General features: G+C 43.3%; 1 protein-coding gene across 1 annotated transcript in view; it reads left to right on the plus strand.

Moving 5' to 3' along the window:
- The window catches only part of LOC126248500 (ATP-binding cassette sub-family C member 4-like), a 289,894-nt gene that overhangs the window by 75,983 nt on the left and 195,698 nt on the right, over positions 1-18,213 (plus strand). The window contains exons 4-5 of the mRNA XM_049949538.1: positions 2,759-2,963; positions 11,566-11,791. Of these exons, the coding sequence (XP_049805495.1) occupies positions 2,759-2,963; positions 11,566-11,791 (431 nt within the window). The remainder of the gene's footprint in view (positions 1-2,758; positions 2,964-11,565; positions 11,792-18,213) is intronic.

An 18,213-nucleotide genomic window follows, 5' to 3' on the forward strand; every position in this document is an offset into this window, starting at 1 on the left:
TTTAATAAAAATAAAAATGCAGTTTTTATTGTGTATTATAGCATTTAATGTTTAATAAATCATAAACAGTTTGGAATACCCAAAAACATAATTCAGTAAACAACAATATGAATTGTACTAGACAGGTAATACTCGTGAGTTCACAAGAAAGCTCGTCGACGTAGTGCAGTTTAGTAACCACCTCGTCAGGACGAGGTTCGTTATAGACAATTGCGTACAGTTAGCTGTCCATAGCAGATAATGGATCAATACATTATTTTTGCAATGTATTTCGTTACAATATACTTTCACTTTATTTCCACACTAGCAATCGGTCTATTTCAGTAACAGAGCATCTTCTGATTGATAGCAGTTGCAGGTCGACCAGATTCCAGCGCTGTGCTCAGCATTCATTAGTCACTAAGTCGTATTCATGACTTATGAACGCTGAGTGGAGCACCTAAAACTGATTGGTTGCTCTTCAGCTACTACTGATACGAAAATATCGTGGAATATACACTCCTGGAAATGGAAAAAAGAACACATTGACACCGGTGTGTCAGACCCACCATACTTGCTCCGGACACTGCGAGAGGGCTGTACAAGCAATGATCACACGCACGGCACAGCGGACACACCAGGAACCGCGGTGTTGGCCGTCGAATGGCGCTAGCTGCGCAGCATTTGTGCACCGCCGCCGTCAGTGTCAGCCAGTTTGCCGTGGCATACGGAGCTCCATCGCAGTCTTTAACACTGGTAGCATGCCGCGACAGCGTGGACGTGAACCGTATGTGCAGTTGACGGACTTTGAGCGAGGGCGTATAGTGGGCATGCGGGAGGCCGGGTGGACGTACCGCCGAATTGCTCAACACGTGGGGCGTGAGGTCTCCACAGTACATCGATGTTGTCGCCAGTGGTCGGCGGAAGGTGCACGTGCCCGTCGACCTGGGACCGGACCGCAGCGACGCACGGATGCACGCCAAGACCGTAGGATCCTACGCAGTGCCGTAGGGGACCGCACCGCCACTTCCCAGCAAATTAGGGACACTGTTGCTCCTGGGGTATCGGCGAGGACCATTCGCAACCGTCTCCATGAAGCTGGGCTACGGTCCCGCACACCGTTAGGCCGTCTTCCGCTCACGCCCCAACATCGTGCAGCCCGCCTCCAGTGGTGTCGCGACAGGCGTGAATGGAGGCGAGGACCATTACTGAATGGAGACGTGTCGTCTTCAGCGATGAGAGTCGCTTCTGCCTTGGTGCCAATGATGGTCGTATGCGTGTTTGGCGCCGTGCAGGTGAGCGCCACAATCAGGACTGCATACGACCGAGGCACACAGGGCCAACACCCGGCATCATGGTGTGGGGAGCGATCTCCTACACTGGCCGTACACCACTGGTGATCGTCGAGGGGACACTGAATAGTGCACGGTACATCCAAACCGTCATCGAACCCATCGTTCTACCATTCCTAGACCGGCAAGGGAACTTGCTGTTCCAACAGGACAATGCACGTCCGCATGTATCCCGTGCCACCCAACGTGCTCTAGAAGGTGTAAGTCAACTACCCTGGCCAGCAAGATCTCCGGATCTGTCCCCCATTGAGCATGTTTGGGACTGGATGAAGCGTCGTCTCACGCGGTCTGCACGTCCAGCACGAACGCTGGTCCAACTGAGGCGCCAGGTGGAAATGGCATGGCAAGCCGTTCCACAGGACTACATCCAGCATCTCTACGATCGTCTCCATGGGAGAATAGCAGCCTGCATTGCTGCGAAAGGTGGATATACACTATACTAGTACCGACATTGTGCATGCTCTGTTGCCTGTGTCTATGTGCCTGTGGTTCTGTCAGTGTGATCATGTGATGTATCTGACGCCAGGAATGAGTCAATAAAGTTTCCCCTTCCTGGGACAATGAATTCACGGTGTTCTTATTTCAATTTCCAGGAGTGTACATATAATGAATATACAGTTTTCGCATGTCTTCCCATCTGGAGGTATTTCAAGCTTTCAGAAACATTATTTGAATCCTTAATCACTGTATATTTTAAATTATAGGTTTAAGTTCAGCGACTTTCACGATTGTTGCTGATGAGACTGTACAAAATTCCAGTTAATGGAGGAAATTTTCAACTTCTAAATTTGACCATCAAGAAGGCGAGAGAGATTTGGCGGCACGCAGTTCCTGATAAGCAGACCACTCTACATTGTTTTGTGTTTAATCCCACATCCAATCGCCAAGTCTTTCGGTGTGAAGATATTTGACTATGGTGTTGATCTGTCCGTCGAACTGAGATATTAAATTTTCTTCTCCTTTGGTGCTACGCGAGATGAGTGAACACTTTGTTGTTACTGGATTTTATCCTTTCTCTTTCCTCTTACTGACAACTCCAAAAACTTCATTTCAAGCCCAGGAATCGAAATCCTCGGCATCAGTAGTTGCATTTAAGATACCAATGTGCGAGAAGAAAAATACGTCCACTCTTGGACGACCAAACGATACCCTTGGGGTCTCTCAGTAATCAGTACCATGCAGATTTTCTATACCCATCTTTAAATTCTCAATTGACAGACCCAGTCCATACTTTGCCACGTCAGTTGGCCTTGGAAAAAATGCATCTTCGGCCTCGGGTCGCACTATTTAATCCGAGTTAGTAAGTCATGTAATATGCAACTCAACAGGGTCGATATGAGCAAGGAAAATGAGTAATTGGGCTCTTAGAGTGTCATAGCGTGGTTCAGCAATAAACTTTATTTAGATCGTGTTTGTGTTGTGTGCAGGGTAGCGCAACCCATCATGCTTGGGCAGATCGTGGAGCACTTTACGCAGGGCAGCAGCATGACGTCTGGAGAGGCGTGTGCGTATGCAGCGGCGCTATGCATAATCGTTTTCGTCAAGAATTGCTTCTACCACCACTACATGATGCTGGCGCAGCTAGTCGGCATGCGCATCCGCGTTGCCTGCTGCTCCCTGCTCTACCGCAAGGTAAGCTCCTTGCACCATCAATTGCTAGACTCTAAAGGGCCTACTCGAAAGATCCATTGTAGGAGATATTATTGAAATCCTTGTCTTTAGATTTAGTTTTAGATATATCTGCAGTATTGTGGTTGAGACTCGTCCCAGTGACAAATATGAGTAGCGAGCAAAGTGCGAGCTGACATCAGAGCTCGTACACTCGGATTGTCATCAGCACTGGATGAGAATGTCATGCCTCCGCCCACCCACCCTCCCCCGACTACCCCCCTCCCACCCCTTCGTCTGTAAAGAGATTTGTTGTTAACTGTTTCATCATTATGTCGGTAAGATACTGAGCTGTGACTGGGAGATCTGAGTAGGTGTAACACAGTTGCCTTGTAGCTCTCTGATTAGTCTGTTTCCAAGAAGGGAGCATAACTCAAGAAAGAGTTGATAGATGTGACTGGACAAGCTGATATGACAGTGAAATAGTGAGCTGTTAGTGGGAGATCTAAAGATGTGTGTTGACTTACCAGCTCTCAGATTAGCCTATATCCTAAAAAGGAGTGTGGCTTAGGAAAGGAAAGGAGAGGGGATGGAAAGAAGCACGGCTTTTGAAGGGGGAAGGGGAGTGGGAGGAGGGGAGAGGGTAGGGAATGTGTGGGGGAGGGGAAGGTTGAGGGGTGGTCAATGACAGGTTCAAAGAATAAAGAATAATTTGTTCCAGAATCAGCAACGTATTCCTACTTAAATTATTGTAGAATCTATCACGTATTGACCATCAGGTCATTTACGAATTACAGTCTCCTTACCAGGTGACTCAGTGACTCATATTGCAGAGTTAATGCAAAGAGGAAACAATATAATGCTTCCAGAACTCAGTATATTGAATGTTGCATTGTGAGACACGGAGGTGAGTTAATCTAAGACTGAATTCCCATAAACAATAAAGGAAAACTTCATTCCATCTTTATGTGAGACATTACAGTCAAACAGACATTAGTGAGCAGAGTTAATAGTTTTGAGTGGGTGCCAGATAGTAACGATTTCTCATTTCCTTTTGTAAGACTTCACATTTTACTGCTGTGTTTACAATTACAATTATATTTTAAAACAGTAAAAGTAGTTTTCATGACTATAGAGTTAGTAATTCAGTTCTAAAAGACCATGACATTTCGCGATTAATCTCATTTCAAGTTGTGGAGTAATGCGACACAAGTGCGATGCCAAAGTTTCACCAATCCACACGTAAAAAATAACAAGGGTTTGCTTGTATGGACAAGAGGAGTATTTTGAACAGAATAGCAGGAATCATATTTTGTGTTTATATGTATGTCGCTAATATTTTGCTAGAGTGAATTTCGTGAGGTCACGACAGAAATGTTTTGAGCAAGATTCTTGAAAAATTGTGTTTGCAGCATTTTATCGTGTGCAGCTATAAGAATAGGAAATAACAAATCTCGTTATTCTAACACATAGATCCATAAGCATAAGACAATAAAATATCCATGATTGGAGAAACAATAGGAAATCTAAAATAAAACCAGTGGTGTGAAATGAAATGTCGAGCAGCTTTAAGTGATTTAAATATACTAGAGTGACACCAAAAGAGAATGATTTGAAATAAATTTAGATACCAAGAGGAAGTGATTTCAGGTAACACACTCATTCACAACCTTAAATTATTTTAAAATGCTCCTGCGTGGTTCCTTCTTGGTATCACTTTTGTCCATATAAACTGTAGCATACCCACAAATACTTATTTATTTTGCAAGCCTACGAATTTACGACACAACACAATTACAGCTGTGTCAGAAAATTTTAAATAATCGAGTTTCTCGGCGTCATTAAATCATAAAATATGCAGAAAACTTTGTGGACTGGGCAACCACAGCCACTATAAATCATGTTGAGAAATAAAACATCGTCAGCTATAAAATCCTTTCATTCTTAGCTGCTACCGGTTTCACGACACTTAAAGTAGCATTTTCAGCTGTATGCAAGTGGAGAAACAATTACGTAGAAAAATAAATAATTCCAAACCTAAGATGAAACCGTAATGAAAACTGTACTGACTGGAGTCAAGTCATGATACACACAACATATTACCGGAGACTCCAGCGTTCACAGTCCATTCCATGCAATGGACTACCTGCAACAACGCGTATGTCCTGAAAGCAATAACATAGGGTGGACAACGCTCCCTTAAAACCTATTGAGAGGGATAAAGAACGATAAAGATGAATTCTACGTAATGCCGCAATGGATAAGAAGGGGATGTAGGAGGCACGCTGAACGTCAACATATAGAACTGAATACCTACTACCATATGACATGTAGATGACAGTCCATTGCATATACATTTGGCAGCCATAACAGCAGCAGGTCAAGGAAAATGGACTGCAGTGTAGGGGTTCCTATTAAAACGTAAAATAAAAATGATACTATAACAAGCTGAAACGGTTTTGTTTCTCAGCATCAGCAAGTAGTGTTAGGATACGCTATAGTTATGAACATCCTGCTCTTGGGATACTTGCAAAACTTAATTACAACTCACAGACACATATTTATAGATGTTTATCTAATACATCATTGGTAATGGGACAAGAAGAATCCTTAATATACGGTAATATGATAATATACCTTGTGTTATACATTTTAGCTGAAATTTGACGTGGGATGTCCTGTGGATCCACCCTCTTCTTTGTATTCATTACTGACTTGATACCAGCGGTAGCTGATGCAAGTTAAGCTCCTTTTTTTGCGAATGGTAAAGCGTATTCAAGTCAGAAATTGTATCATATAGAGAATGTTGTTATAAAACTCATACCTTCCGACAATGCTGCAGTAATATATATAATTTTCGTGACTTAAATTCTGGGTTGTTATAGCGCATCCTCATATAAACATAAAGTCTTTGCCACTAACCCTAGACAGTGAGCTAAAAACAGAAACCCACGTTGCAAAAATATTAAATATTAGCGTAAGATGACCACACCCTTCGAGACCTCAGGATGTCACCTCACATTGTCATTAAGGTATAGATCATTAAAATTCTTTGTATGTAAATGAATACCCAAATTTGCCCCTGAACAAATAGTCCCTTTGATGCAGCTGTTTGAGTATAAAAGTATTATAAAGAAAAAAATTGGTCCGACGAACAAGTGAAAGGTGCACGCTTTGCTGGCCGGCCGGTGTGGCCGAGCGGTTCTAGGCGCTTCAGTCTGGAACCGCGCGACCGCTACGGTCGCAGGTTTGAATCCTGCCTCGGGCATGGATGTGTGTGATGTCCTTAGGTTAATTAGGTTTAAGTAGTTCTAAGTTCTAGGGGACTGATGACCTCAGATGTTAAGTCCCATAGTGGTCAGAGCCATTCGACCCATTCATTCGACCCACGCTTTGCTGCTTTGTTGCTATCAACACCTGCCATCTTATAATATGATTACAACGTGCCACGCGGATGAACGCACCTGAGAGTAGCAACGCCAACTTAGACATGGGTCGGACGGTAGCAGTGAAGGGTTCGACAAAGGATGACGTTGGAGTACGTGCAAAAACAGTGATAAAATTAATATTTTGGACAGAATATCGAGGGTGCAGGGAAGACGTAAGTTCTGCAAGTAAAATAATGGAAGAATCATATTCGACGAAGTGTTGGGCATGATTAAACGATGTGATACAATCAGTACTAGTTTTATATATTAACAGTTCGTGTCGACAAACAAAGAGAAAAATAATAATTTACAACTCAAAACGAATAATTGTGAATTACTTGTTTCACGTCACCACGCAAGGAATGATACACCGAACCACTGCTCGCCGCCATCTTGAAGGTAAAACAGGACACATTATTGGCATGCTCTAGAAACCATCTCTTCAAGTGTACAAGACGAATCAGAACACGCTTTTGACATAAATAGTGTGGTAGTCAGTGCTGAAGTATAAATATAACATGTTACAGACTCTTTCACTAACATTTCCTTTGGAGTCATATTAGATCATACAAAATTAAAACAGTTCTGCAAATAAAAATTGACATTTAGAGGGGCTTGAATATTAATAGGCAGAATTAATAGTGTACATGCATCTCCGCGTGATCTAACTGTACAGAAGTTGCATTACATTAATTAAATACCGGTGAAAAGTGTGCTCTATCGTTGCAATTATGTTTCATCGAGTACTCACAGTAAAGTCAATAGAAATAAGCAACTTTTGATTCACAGGTGACTTAATTCTGTTCTCAGACCTGTTCTCTTTTTTGTCTTATTAAAATTTGTAAAATGAAGTTAATTCTTATACGGTGTTATTGTAATTGTTATAATTTTTTCAGTGCCATTTTCTTTCCGTTATTCATGGTTCCGTTTATGTTATTCTGCTTTACGCTTATTTTATTTCGATTTCTGTGTATGATGTGGAATATTCTATGACGTCTCATTGACATCGATACCAAGCTGAATAAAAACTAAATAAGTACAAAGAAGTGAAATAATCCTAACTTCAGGATAAAACTGCTAGCAGGCATTCTTTGGTTAGTAGCTGAGATATGCATCTGAACCGGTGTTATGTTCGTAGCTAGTCGATCGTTAGTGGCATGTAACACTACCATAAGATCTGGTTCGAAAAGCCCTTTCCGTTTACAGGTCTCTGTGACATTCATCTGTCTGCTGAAGCATTGAGCTCATTGTTGTACTGGAACCTCTGTACGAGTGAGAACAACAGATCTACTTTCACAAAAGTATGGGAGCGTTGAAAGTCCAGTAGTCTGTGATGTTTCTTGGGTCTCTATGAGACCGCAAGTGACAATAAGAAATTCTCACTAAATGCATCGACAGCTGGGTCGGATCTGACATAAGAAATGATACAAATCCAAAAATTTCAAGGAGAGGCTCCCGGGCAATTGGCTGACTGTAAGTCGCGACTGCCTTAGCCACCGAAACTAACATTATTATTTACAGTATCAATACTTTACAACGCAGGATAGATTAGAGTCGTATTGCTAATAAATAAATAAATATAATGAATATGTGTCCATCCGATCAGAATCTAATATGCTTTGCCAAGAACTGACAATACATTTGCCTCAGTGAATAAAGTACTCACGACACTGGGATGTGGTATGTAACACGCTGCAGAAATCTTGGCTTTCGTGCTCGGGTCACAAGGAAGCCATAAGCGTATAAGGAAAAAGAAAACGAAAAGAAAATGCTCCGTCCCAAGGTGAGCAACGTGTTGACGAGGCGAGTAGGTATCGATGAGGGATAAGCATGTAGCCTCCAAGACTCATAATTATAAAATGATACGCTGGCTTCATGTAACACGATCAGAAACTTACGTTTCCTGAAATGAAAGCCAAACCTTTCAACTGAGCACTTACATCTCAATCAGCCTAAAACAGACCTCCAGCAAGCATCCTAGCCCACTGACCAGTACACCATGGTGTACAGGGAGTCCTGCATACCCCTTTATGTAAAATGAAGGTAATGACAACAACAAGTAAAACCTGTTTTAGGCATCATTTTCATAGATTAGTTATTTGTTACGCAGACTTTGAGCCTTGTCTCGCTATCGCACGTCTGTTGCATAGAAAACTATCCTCAGGTACAGGAAATAGAGTGCGACACACACAGCCACCGGAAGCATAGCAGACCAATAGAAGAAACTAAAAGGAAATAAGACACCTCTCGACATCGTGTTCATTAGAGATTAAGAATTAGTTTATGTAGAGGTGGAAGTACACAATGCCATCCAGCGCAGTCAAACGTCTACGGCACCGTATAATTCATATCATGTGATGCAGTTTTTGCTCGACTTCCCGTGTAGCCGATACTAATTTAAGAACACTGAAACTGAAAACAGAGTATCTTGGGCTTGGAAATAAGATAGAAGTCATAATTCGAATCACTCAGTTCTTGCAAATACCTGGAAATATTGTTGCTCAAGAGTACGAAGCCTATGTTCGTTGAGAACTTTGGCTCACCGTGAAACCATATGTAAGCTACTAAGGTAGCTGCGTACAAAATGCATTTTTAAACATTTCTAAATCAATGCTCAGATGCAGAACCCGCGGCACTTCAGTTAACAGAAGAGAGTCATCATCTACAAGTAAGGTTATCAGAAAAAACAAACTTCTATATGCAAGCAAATACATCGAAAGAGCACGATGGCATTTCGATAATATCGATCTTTAACTACCAAGTGTACTGACACAGTGTACAATACAATGGACTTGTGTTCCCGACAAAGTTATGTAGTGCAGTGGATTAGGCATTGTACTCGCTTTCCGGAGAAGTACTAATCACATACCTATCTGGTGATTCTGACGCAAGATTTTCGTTTTCTCTCCATGTCGGTAAAAGGTGGGATGGTCCATTTGAAATGGCAGAGCTGATTTCCTGAGCCATCATTGGCCAAATTGAGCTAAGGCTCCATTTTAATCATCTCGTCGTCCATGGACATTAAAGCATAATCTGCCTTACTTCCCCCCACTATCTGGAAGAAACGTAGCTCAAAGCCCCGTATGGTCATCCTGATTTAGCTTTTCCCTAGTTTCTCTAACAAGGTTGTGTCGAAAGTTGACATGCTTCCTTAAACAAGGCCACATCCTATTTCTTCCACATTCCAAATCAAAACGAGCTTGTGCTATATCTCTTATGTCATCGACGGAGATAAAATGTTAACTCTAACCTTCCTTCCTTTGTGGGGCCAAGACTGTTTCTACTTGAAATCTTCTCGTGGAGTCCAAAGGCACATGACCCAACAGATGACATAGTTTAACACCTTCACGTGTTAGGGAAGAGTGTAAATCTGCCGATGGTACACTCAACACAAAGCGAAAATAGTTCATTATTCATTGATATCCGAATAAATCCAGCACACCCTGGCGGTGGAAAGAATGTCCAAGAAGTCACAGAAGTCCTCTATCAACTTAGCTGCCCAAGCGCAACTGACGACTCGTCCTCACAGCTGCAATTCCGCTAGTAGCTCATCTCGTATCTTCAAGACTTCCCAGAAGGCAAAGGTTCCGGGTCCGAGTCCCGGTCCGACGCACAGTTTTAATCTGCCAGGAAGTTTCAAGTTCAAAAGAAATTGTAAAAAGAAATTGTCCCAAGTATTTTTGAACATTTCTTTAATAAAGAGCGCAAACAAGATATTTTTCCTAACGTTTGCGCAGTAGTCAAAACAGTGGAATGGCATTCCAGATGAGTAGTGTTCAAATCACCCTTCTCCTATTCAGATTTAGGTTTCCCAGTGGTTTCCCTGAATCATTTTACGTTGAGTGTTTTCTACTTTTAAGGACTTCTACACTGTCTAGTTACATTAACGCACCACTATTCCAAAGCCAGAATAACTAACATTTCGCGTCGTGGACTACTGCGAAACGTCCAGGAAAAGTGTCAGAGAGGTACTGAAAGGTACCGACAGGGCTTTGGAGTTATGCAGACCCCATTGCCGTGACCAGCTGCGCTGGATTTCTCGGTTGAAGATCCACGGCGCGAACGGTCCAATCGAGATGATCCCACTTATTCTCGATTGGATTCAAATCCGGAAAGTTAGGTGGCCTCAGAGTACTGTAAACTCATCCTGGTACTCTTAGAATCACAAACGTACACTGCGAGCTGTGTGACACGCTGCATTATCCTACTCGTAGACGGCATCCTGCCGAGGAAAGACAAACAGCATGTAAGGGTGGACATGGTCTACACGGATAGATGCATAGTTGTGGTGATCCATTGTGCCTTCCAGAATGACGAGATCACCCAGGGAATGCCACGAAAACATTCCCCATATCATAACGATCCCTCCTCCGGGCTGGACCCTTCCGGCGATCGTTGCAGGGCCGTATGCGCCAACGGCCATCTATCTGATGTAGCATAAAACGTGGGTCATCTGAAAAGGCCACCTGTCGCAACGCAGTGAACGTCCAGGTGTGGTATTGGCATGCAAATTAAAGACTTCGTCGCTGATGAACAGCAGTCAGCATGAGTGCACGAACAAGGCGCCTGCTATGGTGGCCCATACGCAACAACATTCAATGAACGGCCGTTGAGGAGACACTATTGGTAGCCCCTTCGTTCATCTGGGTAGTCAGTTGCTCAACAGCTGTTCGTCTGTTCGCCCGTACATGTCTCCGCCGACGTCGTTCACCCCTGTCCTGTATGGCCCATGACCCACCACAGTTACCTTGGCGCCGGTTTTGGGTTGTGCCATTTTGGCGTGCACGGTATACTTTAACCACTACGGCACACGAACAGTTTACAGACTTAGCCGTTCCGAAAATGCTTCTCCCTTTGGTCGTTTCCGTTTTGGATGTCAGATAAATGGCTCCGTTTCTTCATTACGACAAAGATTGCAGTGTTTTTCCGCGTGCTCCCTACATACTTTATACACCCTCCACTGTAGTGCTCTCACCAGCCGTCTGTGAATGATTGTTGTACGTTGACGTCGAACGTAGACGGTAGTCACATTAATATACCTGGACCATGTATATCAGCGGGACATTAAATTCTAACTATCTTTCCTTGTTGAGCATCATTGATTTCAGGTTGAAGTACTCTGCAATTATAATCGTCTGGCAACAACATCCGACCAGAATGCCAACAGCGCGATTAGAAGTATCGTGTTGTGTGCGCAGGTTCTGCGACTGAACAGGCAGGAGCTGGATCAAGCAGCGACCGGGCAGATCCTCAACCTGATGACGAATGACGTGAGCCGCTTCGACCAGGCGCTGCAGTTCGGCCACTGGATCTGGCTCAGCGTGCTGCAGGTCATCGTCATCACTTTCTGCCTCTACCAGTATCTCCAGGAGGCAGCCATCATCGGATTCGTCTGTATATTCATCCTGACAATGCCTCTGCAAGGTATCTGTCCTAGTTTACGGTATTTGTTTTTTTTTTTTTGTTTTTTTTGTTTTTTTTTTTTTTTTACCTTCACCGAGTATATGTGTGAATGAATCAAATTGATTCTGTGGTATTATCATGATCATCTCATTCTCATTACACTGAGCAAGGCGGAGCAACTTTGTTCCCGTGGAATGTCTGACTACCTAACTTGCGTTTACCTACATCGATTTCCATTTTACTGTAATTTCCTTAATTCACTAGACGAGTGTTGGTGACTGCTGAAGTACGTTTTCATTTCATTCCTTTATATTTTTACGTCCTGCTACCTCGTCATTGTAAAGCATCTCGAACATGTCAAATTTTTTATACTGGAGCTGACATACGTACTTAGAAAAAATTATATTAGAACATTAATTGCAGATATAAAATATTAATTAAATAAAATGTAAACTAAGAAGTGGATCTTGTCTTATAACTGGACCCAAAGCATATTATACAGGGTGTCCCAGATATGTTGCGGAAAACTTCTAGCGGAGGTGCGGCGCATCATAAGGTTAGATAATTTCATTGCAGTACATGGCAGTAATCGTCGTTGTACGCGACCAGATGGTGCTGTACACGAGAGTACAAGATGGGAGCGCCATTGTAGTCCTGTACATGAGAATACTGGAAAGGAATATGAGGATTTCATCATTCGAGCCCTAGCCATCATACGAGGAGTATGGGACGGTGTACGTACGGTGAGCTTGCAGGCGTGCTGTTAATGTATGGGATAGCTGAGCGCAACGGACGAGCCGTTGGACGTACGTATCGAGAACGCTTACCAATCAGACATCAACTACAACTCAGTTTGCTTGCACGTCTGCATCGAAATTTGTGCGAGTACGGGTCATTAGGAAGTGGCAGGGCTAGTGAGTGCACTCCACGATCGGCCCGTTCGGTCGTTAGCGAAGAAAGTGTTTTGGATGCCGTGGGGATTAATCCAAGCACCAACAGACGTGTTGTTGCCTCGGACTTAAGAATGTGTCTTTTGAACGGCTTGTTCTTACATGCCTTTCATGTCCAAAAGGTGCAGTTATTGCACTCCGATGGCCATCCTGCAGGTGTGCGTTACACACAGTGGCTTCTGCAGCAAAGTGGCCGAGATATGCATTTCTCACCTTAAGTGTTGTTCACTGGTGAGGCCACATTCACTAGGGATGGCGTATTCAGTCAGGGCTATGAGCATTTTTGAGCACCAGAAAACCCCCACCTAGTGCGGCACAACATAGCTTCGCAGTTAATGTTTGGACGGGTTCGATCGGCGACTACTTAGTCGGGCCGTTTTTTTTTACCTTCCCTCTTGACCCCCACGAATTATCAGACACTTCTGAAACAGGTTCTTTCCGGCTTGCTGTAAGAAGTTCCAGCAGATGTGAGGCGCATTATGTGCCTCCAACATGATGGAGCGCCTGCCTATTTTGGACTGTCTGTTCGTAGGCATTTGAACAGGTCATACCGCATCCATGGATTGGGCGTGTTGGGCGTGGTTGTCCCGTTTCCTGGCCCTTACGCTCACCGGAATTATCAAGCCTGGTTCTTTCTATGGGGAGCCATAGAATTTCTCGAGTATCGCGATCCGGTGGAGTCTGAAATGGATCTCATCGCTACATCGTCTGCGAAGCTGTTACAAGCAAATAAATTCTAGCTGTGTTCGAGCGTGTCCGGCAGTCAATGCTCAGTCGGTGTCAGGCATGCGTGGCATCTGATGGTGCAAAATTCGAGCATCTGTTATAAAATCAGAGCTTTATTCATGTCGTACACCATGTGTACTCATTATGTCCAATACATGTTTCTAATGAATCACTTTCTTGTTCCTTTCCGATCTTTGACCTCTGACGTTTGCGTCCATGGGTTGCTATGCAGTTCTAATCTTTATTACGTGCTCCACCTTCTCTAGAACTTTATCAAAATATTCCTAGGACCCCTGCATATGTAGGAGACGGAACAGATAACAGGCAGGATGAAAGATATGAGGAAGAAGAGGGAGAAGACGGTGATATCTACCATCATTTGGCCGGCCAGTGTGGCCGTACGGTTCCAGGCGCTTCAGTCTGGAACCGCGTGACCGCTACGGTCGCAGGTTCGAATCCTGCCTCGGGCATGGATGTGTGTGATGTCCTTAGGTTAGTTAGGTTTAAGTAGTTCTAAGTTCTAGAGGACTGATGACCACAGATGTTAAGTCCCATAGTGCTCAGAGCCATTTGAACCATTTGAACCATCATTTGTGAAATTGGTGACAGTCTAAGAATAAACATCGAGACTTGTATCCTAAGGAAACTGACAGCGTTGAATGGCGCAGTTTTCGTTAGCTTGGATCGTGACTCGGATGTAGATCAGTGTATTTTGCCATTTACAATTAGTTTAAACTAAGAACTGCTTAATCCAATACTTCTGGCTGGACATAAGTGAATGCGATCAAGAATTTTATTGTAAGAACTCACTGTTTAACAGCTTGTACTAGATGCTTACTATATTTTGTTATGTTTTACGAACAATGTATAGTCGTCGCACATGGAACCCAGTCTGCTGTTAATGTTATAGAGCGACATATCTTATTAAATACTAGTAGTTACCTTCGTTGTCTGCGGCCTTACTCAGGTTCCCCTGTTTCAATTTATCCCTAAAGGGAGTCGATGTTTTTTCATTGTGTTCTAGTTGTAATACCCACTCTATAAACAGCAAACCATGACTACATGTTCTAGGAACCCTATTCCCCCACATCTCTACTTTCTCCATCTACCAAATATACAGTTCCGGGGAGGAAAATTGATATGTTTTATTTTCAGCTGCTGTGAAACGACGTTGAACATATTTTTTTTTTAATTTCCCCCACGTTCTATGCCTGATGACCTCATCCGTAGTCCAATGGTGAACGTCACTGGCTGTTGATGCGGAGGTCCCGAGTTCCAATCATCGGTGACTGCCTTCGATTTTTCTACGGAAAGATCTGCAGCGAGGCCCACTCAGCCTCATAATTCCAGATGAAAGCTGTTTGAATAAATAAGAAAGAGATTGACCCTAGCCGAAGCGGCTCACTCGTACTTTTACGGTAGAGCTGACTTGGAGGTGGCTAGTTCCAAGCCTTGAGGTTGAATACATTTTCGTCACCAGTATGTGGTACGTAAGTGGGGGACAGATGGTAATTTAAAGTTTTTGTTCGCCAGAATTTGTTTTTATGTCCTGGACTGACAACCAAACCTCTCAGCAGCTGTCTTGTGGAGTAGGTTCAAAAATGGCTCTGAGCACTATGGGACTTAACATATATGGTCATCAGTCCCCTGGAACTTAGAACTACTTAAACCTAACTAACCTAAGGACAGCACACAACACCCAGCCATCACGAGGCAGAGAAAATCCCTGACACCGTCGGGAATCGAACCCGGGAACCCGGGCGTGGGAAGCGAGAACGCTACCGCACGACCACGAGCTGCGGACTGTGGAGTAGGGATATGTGCCACAGTTGGTACTGATTCGTCCGTTCCGTCGGACAGAACCTTAAAGATAGCGGCCCACTTTGTATTTTAGATATCAGTAGGTTATGTGCCCGCACTGAATTCCATCTTCTCCCTTCTGTCATCAACAATACAAACACGACAGTGCACTTTAGAGCTCGCAAAGTATAGAAAGTGGAATTTAGTGGAGAAGAATCACGCCTGCAGGAAGAGTAACATGATAAGTAGAAAGTAAGTGTGCCAAAGATCATCTTGACAGTTCTTATACTGGAGTTTCTTACCACGTTTGTTCCAGTCAAGCAATCACTTCGTCAAATTTCCCAATTTTATCCATTATGTCGCAAGTCAGTTTCCGACAGTCAGGTGTGTAGGATCAGTGGTCCCACTTTTGTGACTCGGATTACTCTCATTAGTTTTGAAAATACTCCCTTCATTCCGAGCAGCACGGTTATTCCATTCTCGGGTACGACGTTGATGAGCAAGTATGTTGACTCCAGTAACATAGTCGTTTCGAACAGTGCGTTGTGGCACGTTTGTATCACGTTTAATAATATCTTAAGTTCTGTGGAGCCAGTAAGTATCAATTTGTGTGTATTTTCATTTCGTGATCTATTGCTATGCACGAAAAACGCGAAGTATAGACACACAAGTGATATGTCGCTGACGATTACGCAGAAATACCGACTGCAATTGGTCGCTCTACTCGACGCAGCCACAAACGAGCTATTTACCAAGTAATTTCGATCAACGTTTCGAACGACACTGTCTCACTAAGTTCTGCTATAGAAAATGAACTGTTATGCCTAGCAGCAGTGGCAATTGATCCCGGTATGTAGTCTTAGACTAGTACAAAAAAAAAAATTGTTTCAGAACGTTTGCAGGCTATTTTACAGAATACGTTACGTTTTTCATCAAAGCCAAATGTGCTGTGCACATCTTTCTAGTCGGTATACCCTCCGCCACGCACCGTACGGTGGCTTGCGGAGTATCTATGTAGACGTAGATGTAGATGTAGATGTATCTCGCAAATAATTTTAAATTTCTAAATTTGTCTTTCATTTATTCATTTGTTAGTCACTTTGCTTAAATACAATTATTTACACTCTGTATTTGCAGTATCGAGGTGTGCATAAAAATGCTATCGGTAGTAGCGCTGCTGGTGGCCACCACCCTTGTTGTTAATTTTATGAGGGGGCGATAGATTACATTAAATCGCAACTGGCTTAAGTATAGCTCTAGAATAGGTAATCTTAAAACAAGTTAAATTAAAATTTCCACTTAATGTTACTTCATTCTCTCTAGAACTTAAACATTTTAATATCGCTTTAGGTCGTTTCATGACTACCCAACAGTTGTATGATGTGGAGCTTTGTATGATGTGATTATTGCTGTTACCTATTCTTTAATTTATATTTTATGACACAAGCTTCAGAGTACCGATCACTCAAAAACTGAGGTTATCAATGCTTTTATATTTGTACCCTCTCTCAATATGAGAATTCCTGCTTTGACTTTATTTTTCAGAATAGTTCTTGTTCCCTGAATAACAATAAATTATAACGTGAAGTTCTTATGCGATGGTGTCATAGCGAAGCGACACTAATAATTATTTCATCCAGAAAGAACGGCGTCGTGAGGAAAAAACAACACAACTATGGGAGACAGGCAAACGGGTCGCAGCCAGACAGCCATATTACCACACTCAGGCGGCGAATAGTCAAATCACTTGGAAATTATAGACAATCAGTGACCCGTCGCACGATCTGCGACTTCCGCAACACGTATGATCTACAGATCCATCGCCTGACGTGATGACGTAACCTTACTGCGTAACGCATTCCATCATAACAATAACGTAATATCATTGACACCAGTACTATCTCTGTTCCCGGCAGAAGACTGATCGCCACACTCGCTCTAGGACCGTACGCCTTAAGATCTAGCCTCAGAACATACGCATCACTACTGCAGCTATCGCTGAGTTGTCTGGGTATTGCGAAGAACGGAGTTGTGCCACACTGTACCAATGGAAGCCACGTGGTGTTGCGAGCCAAGGCCGCAGTGGCAGACACGCACGTTATCTGCGACTCTCTCCCACACGGGACACTTCGCAGACGCTTGCAAGGTTTCCGTCCCGGCGAGGTAACGTACCTGCGGCTACGGCGTCCTTACGGAAAAGTTGCTCTCACAAGGACAGTGAGTGTGCTGCGGCCGTGGGTACGCCCAGGCACCGCCTCCACCTTCCTGCATGCTCTGATTGTTCCAACTTTTCTGACGCAACAGTGACATGTCGTGTAAAACTCCTTATACGCTGAGTTTGATCGTATCCCTTATCTGAATTGAAGGGATCGGCAGAAGAAAGTGTTAACCCACAAGAGCATATTTTGAATTGCTATATCTTATTTGTTTGATTAAATTCAAAGATAGGAACATAAATTCAATAACGGAAAATAAATTATGTAATGGACAGTTCTTTCTAGCGGCACATATGGAGAATGTTGTTACCAACGTATTGTGCATTCAAAAACACAACAGAGAGTGTGATCAGACCCATCCTTACTAATTTGTGGGTTAACACTATCTTCCTCCGATCCCTTCAGTTATTGAACACGATAGCTGCCCAGAAAGTAATGCACCACTTTTTTTTTTCTCAGCCGAAAACAATGCTACGAATGCTAAACGTTATGTAAGTATTATCTGAAGTCTCCTAAGTGAGCGCGCCAAGTTTCCGACACTCCCGACAGGTAGCGCAGCTGGAGGACAGTTTCAAAATGGTGTCTGTGTGTGATGTTCGTTACAAGCAACGTGAATTTCTCACTGCAGAGAAAGAAACTCTGGAGAATATTCACAAACGCTTGTGCAAAGCCTGGGGAGCATCTGCTGTCGACAGAAGCAAAGTTAGTCGCTGAGCATGGAGGATGACGTCATCAGAAGGCGGTTAGGCGG

This window comes from Schistocerca nitens, chromosome 3 (genome assembly GCF_023898315.1).
Source record: "Schistocerca nitens isolate TAMUIC-IGC-003100 chromosome 3, iqSchNite1.1, whole genome shotgun sequence".
Classification (NCBI taxonomy): Eukaryota; Metazoa; Arthropoda; class Insecta; order Orthoptera; family Acrididae; genus Schistocerca; species Schistocerca nitens.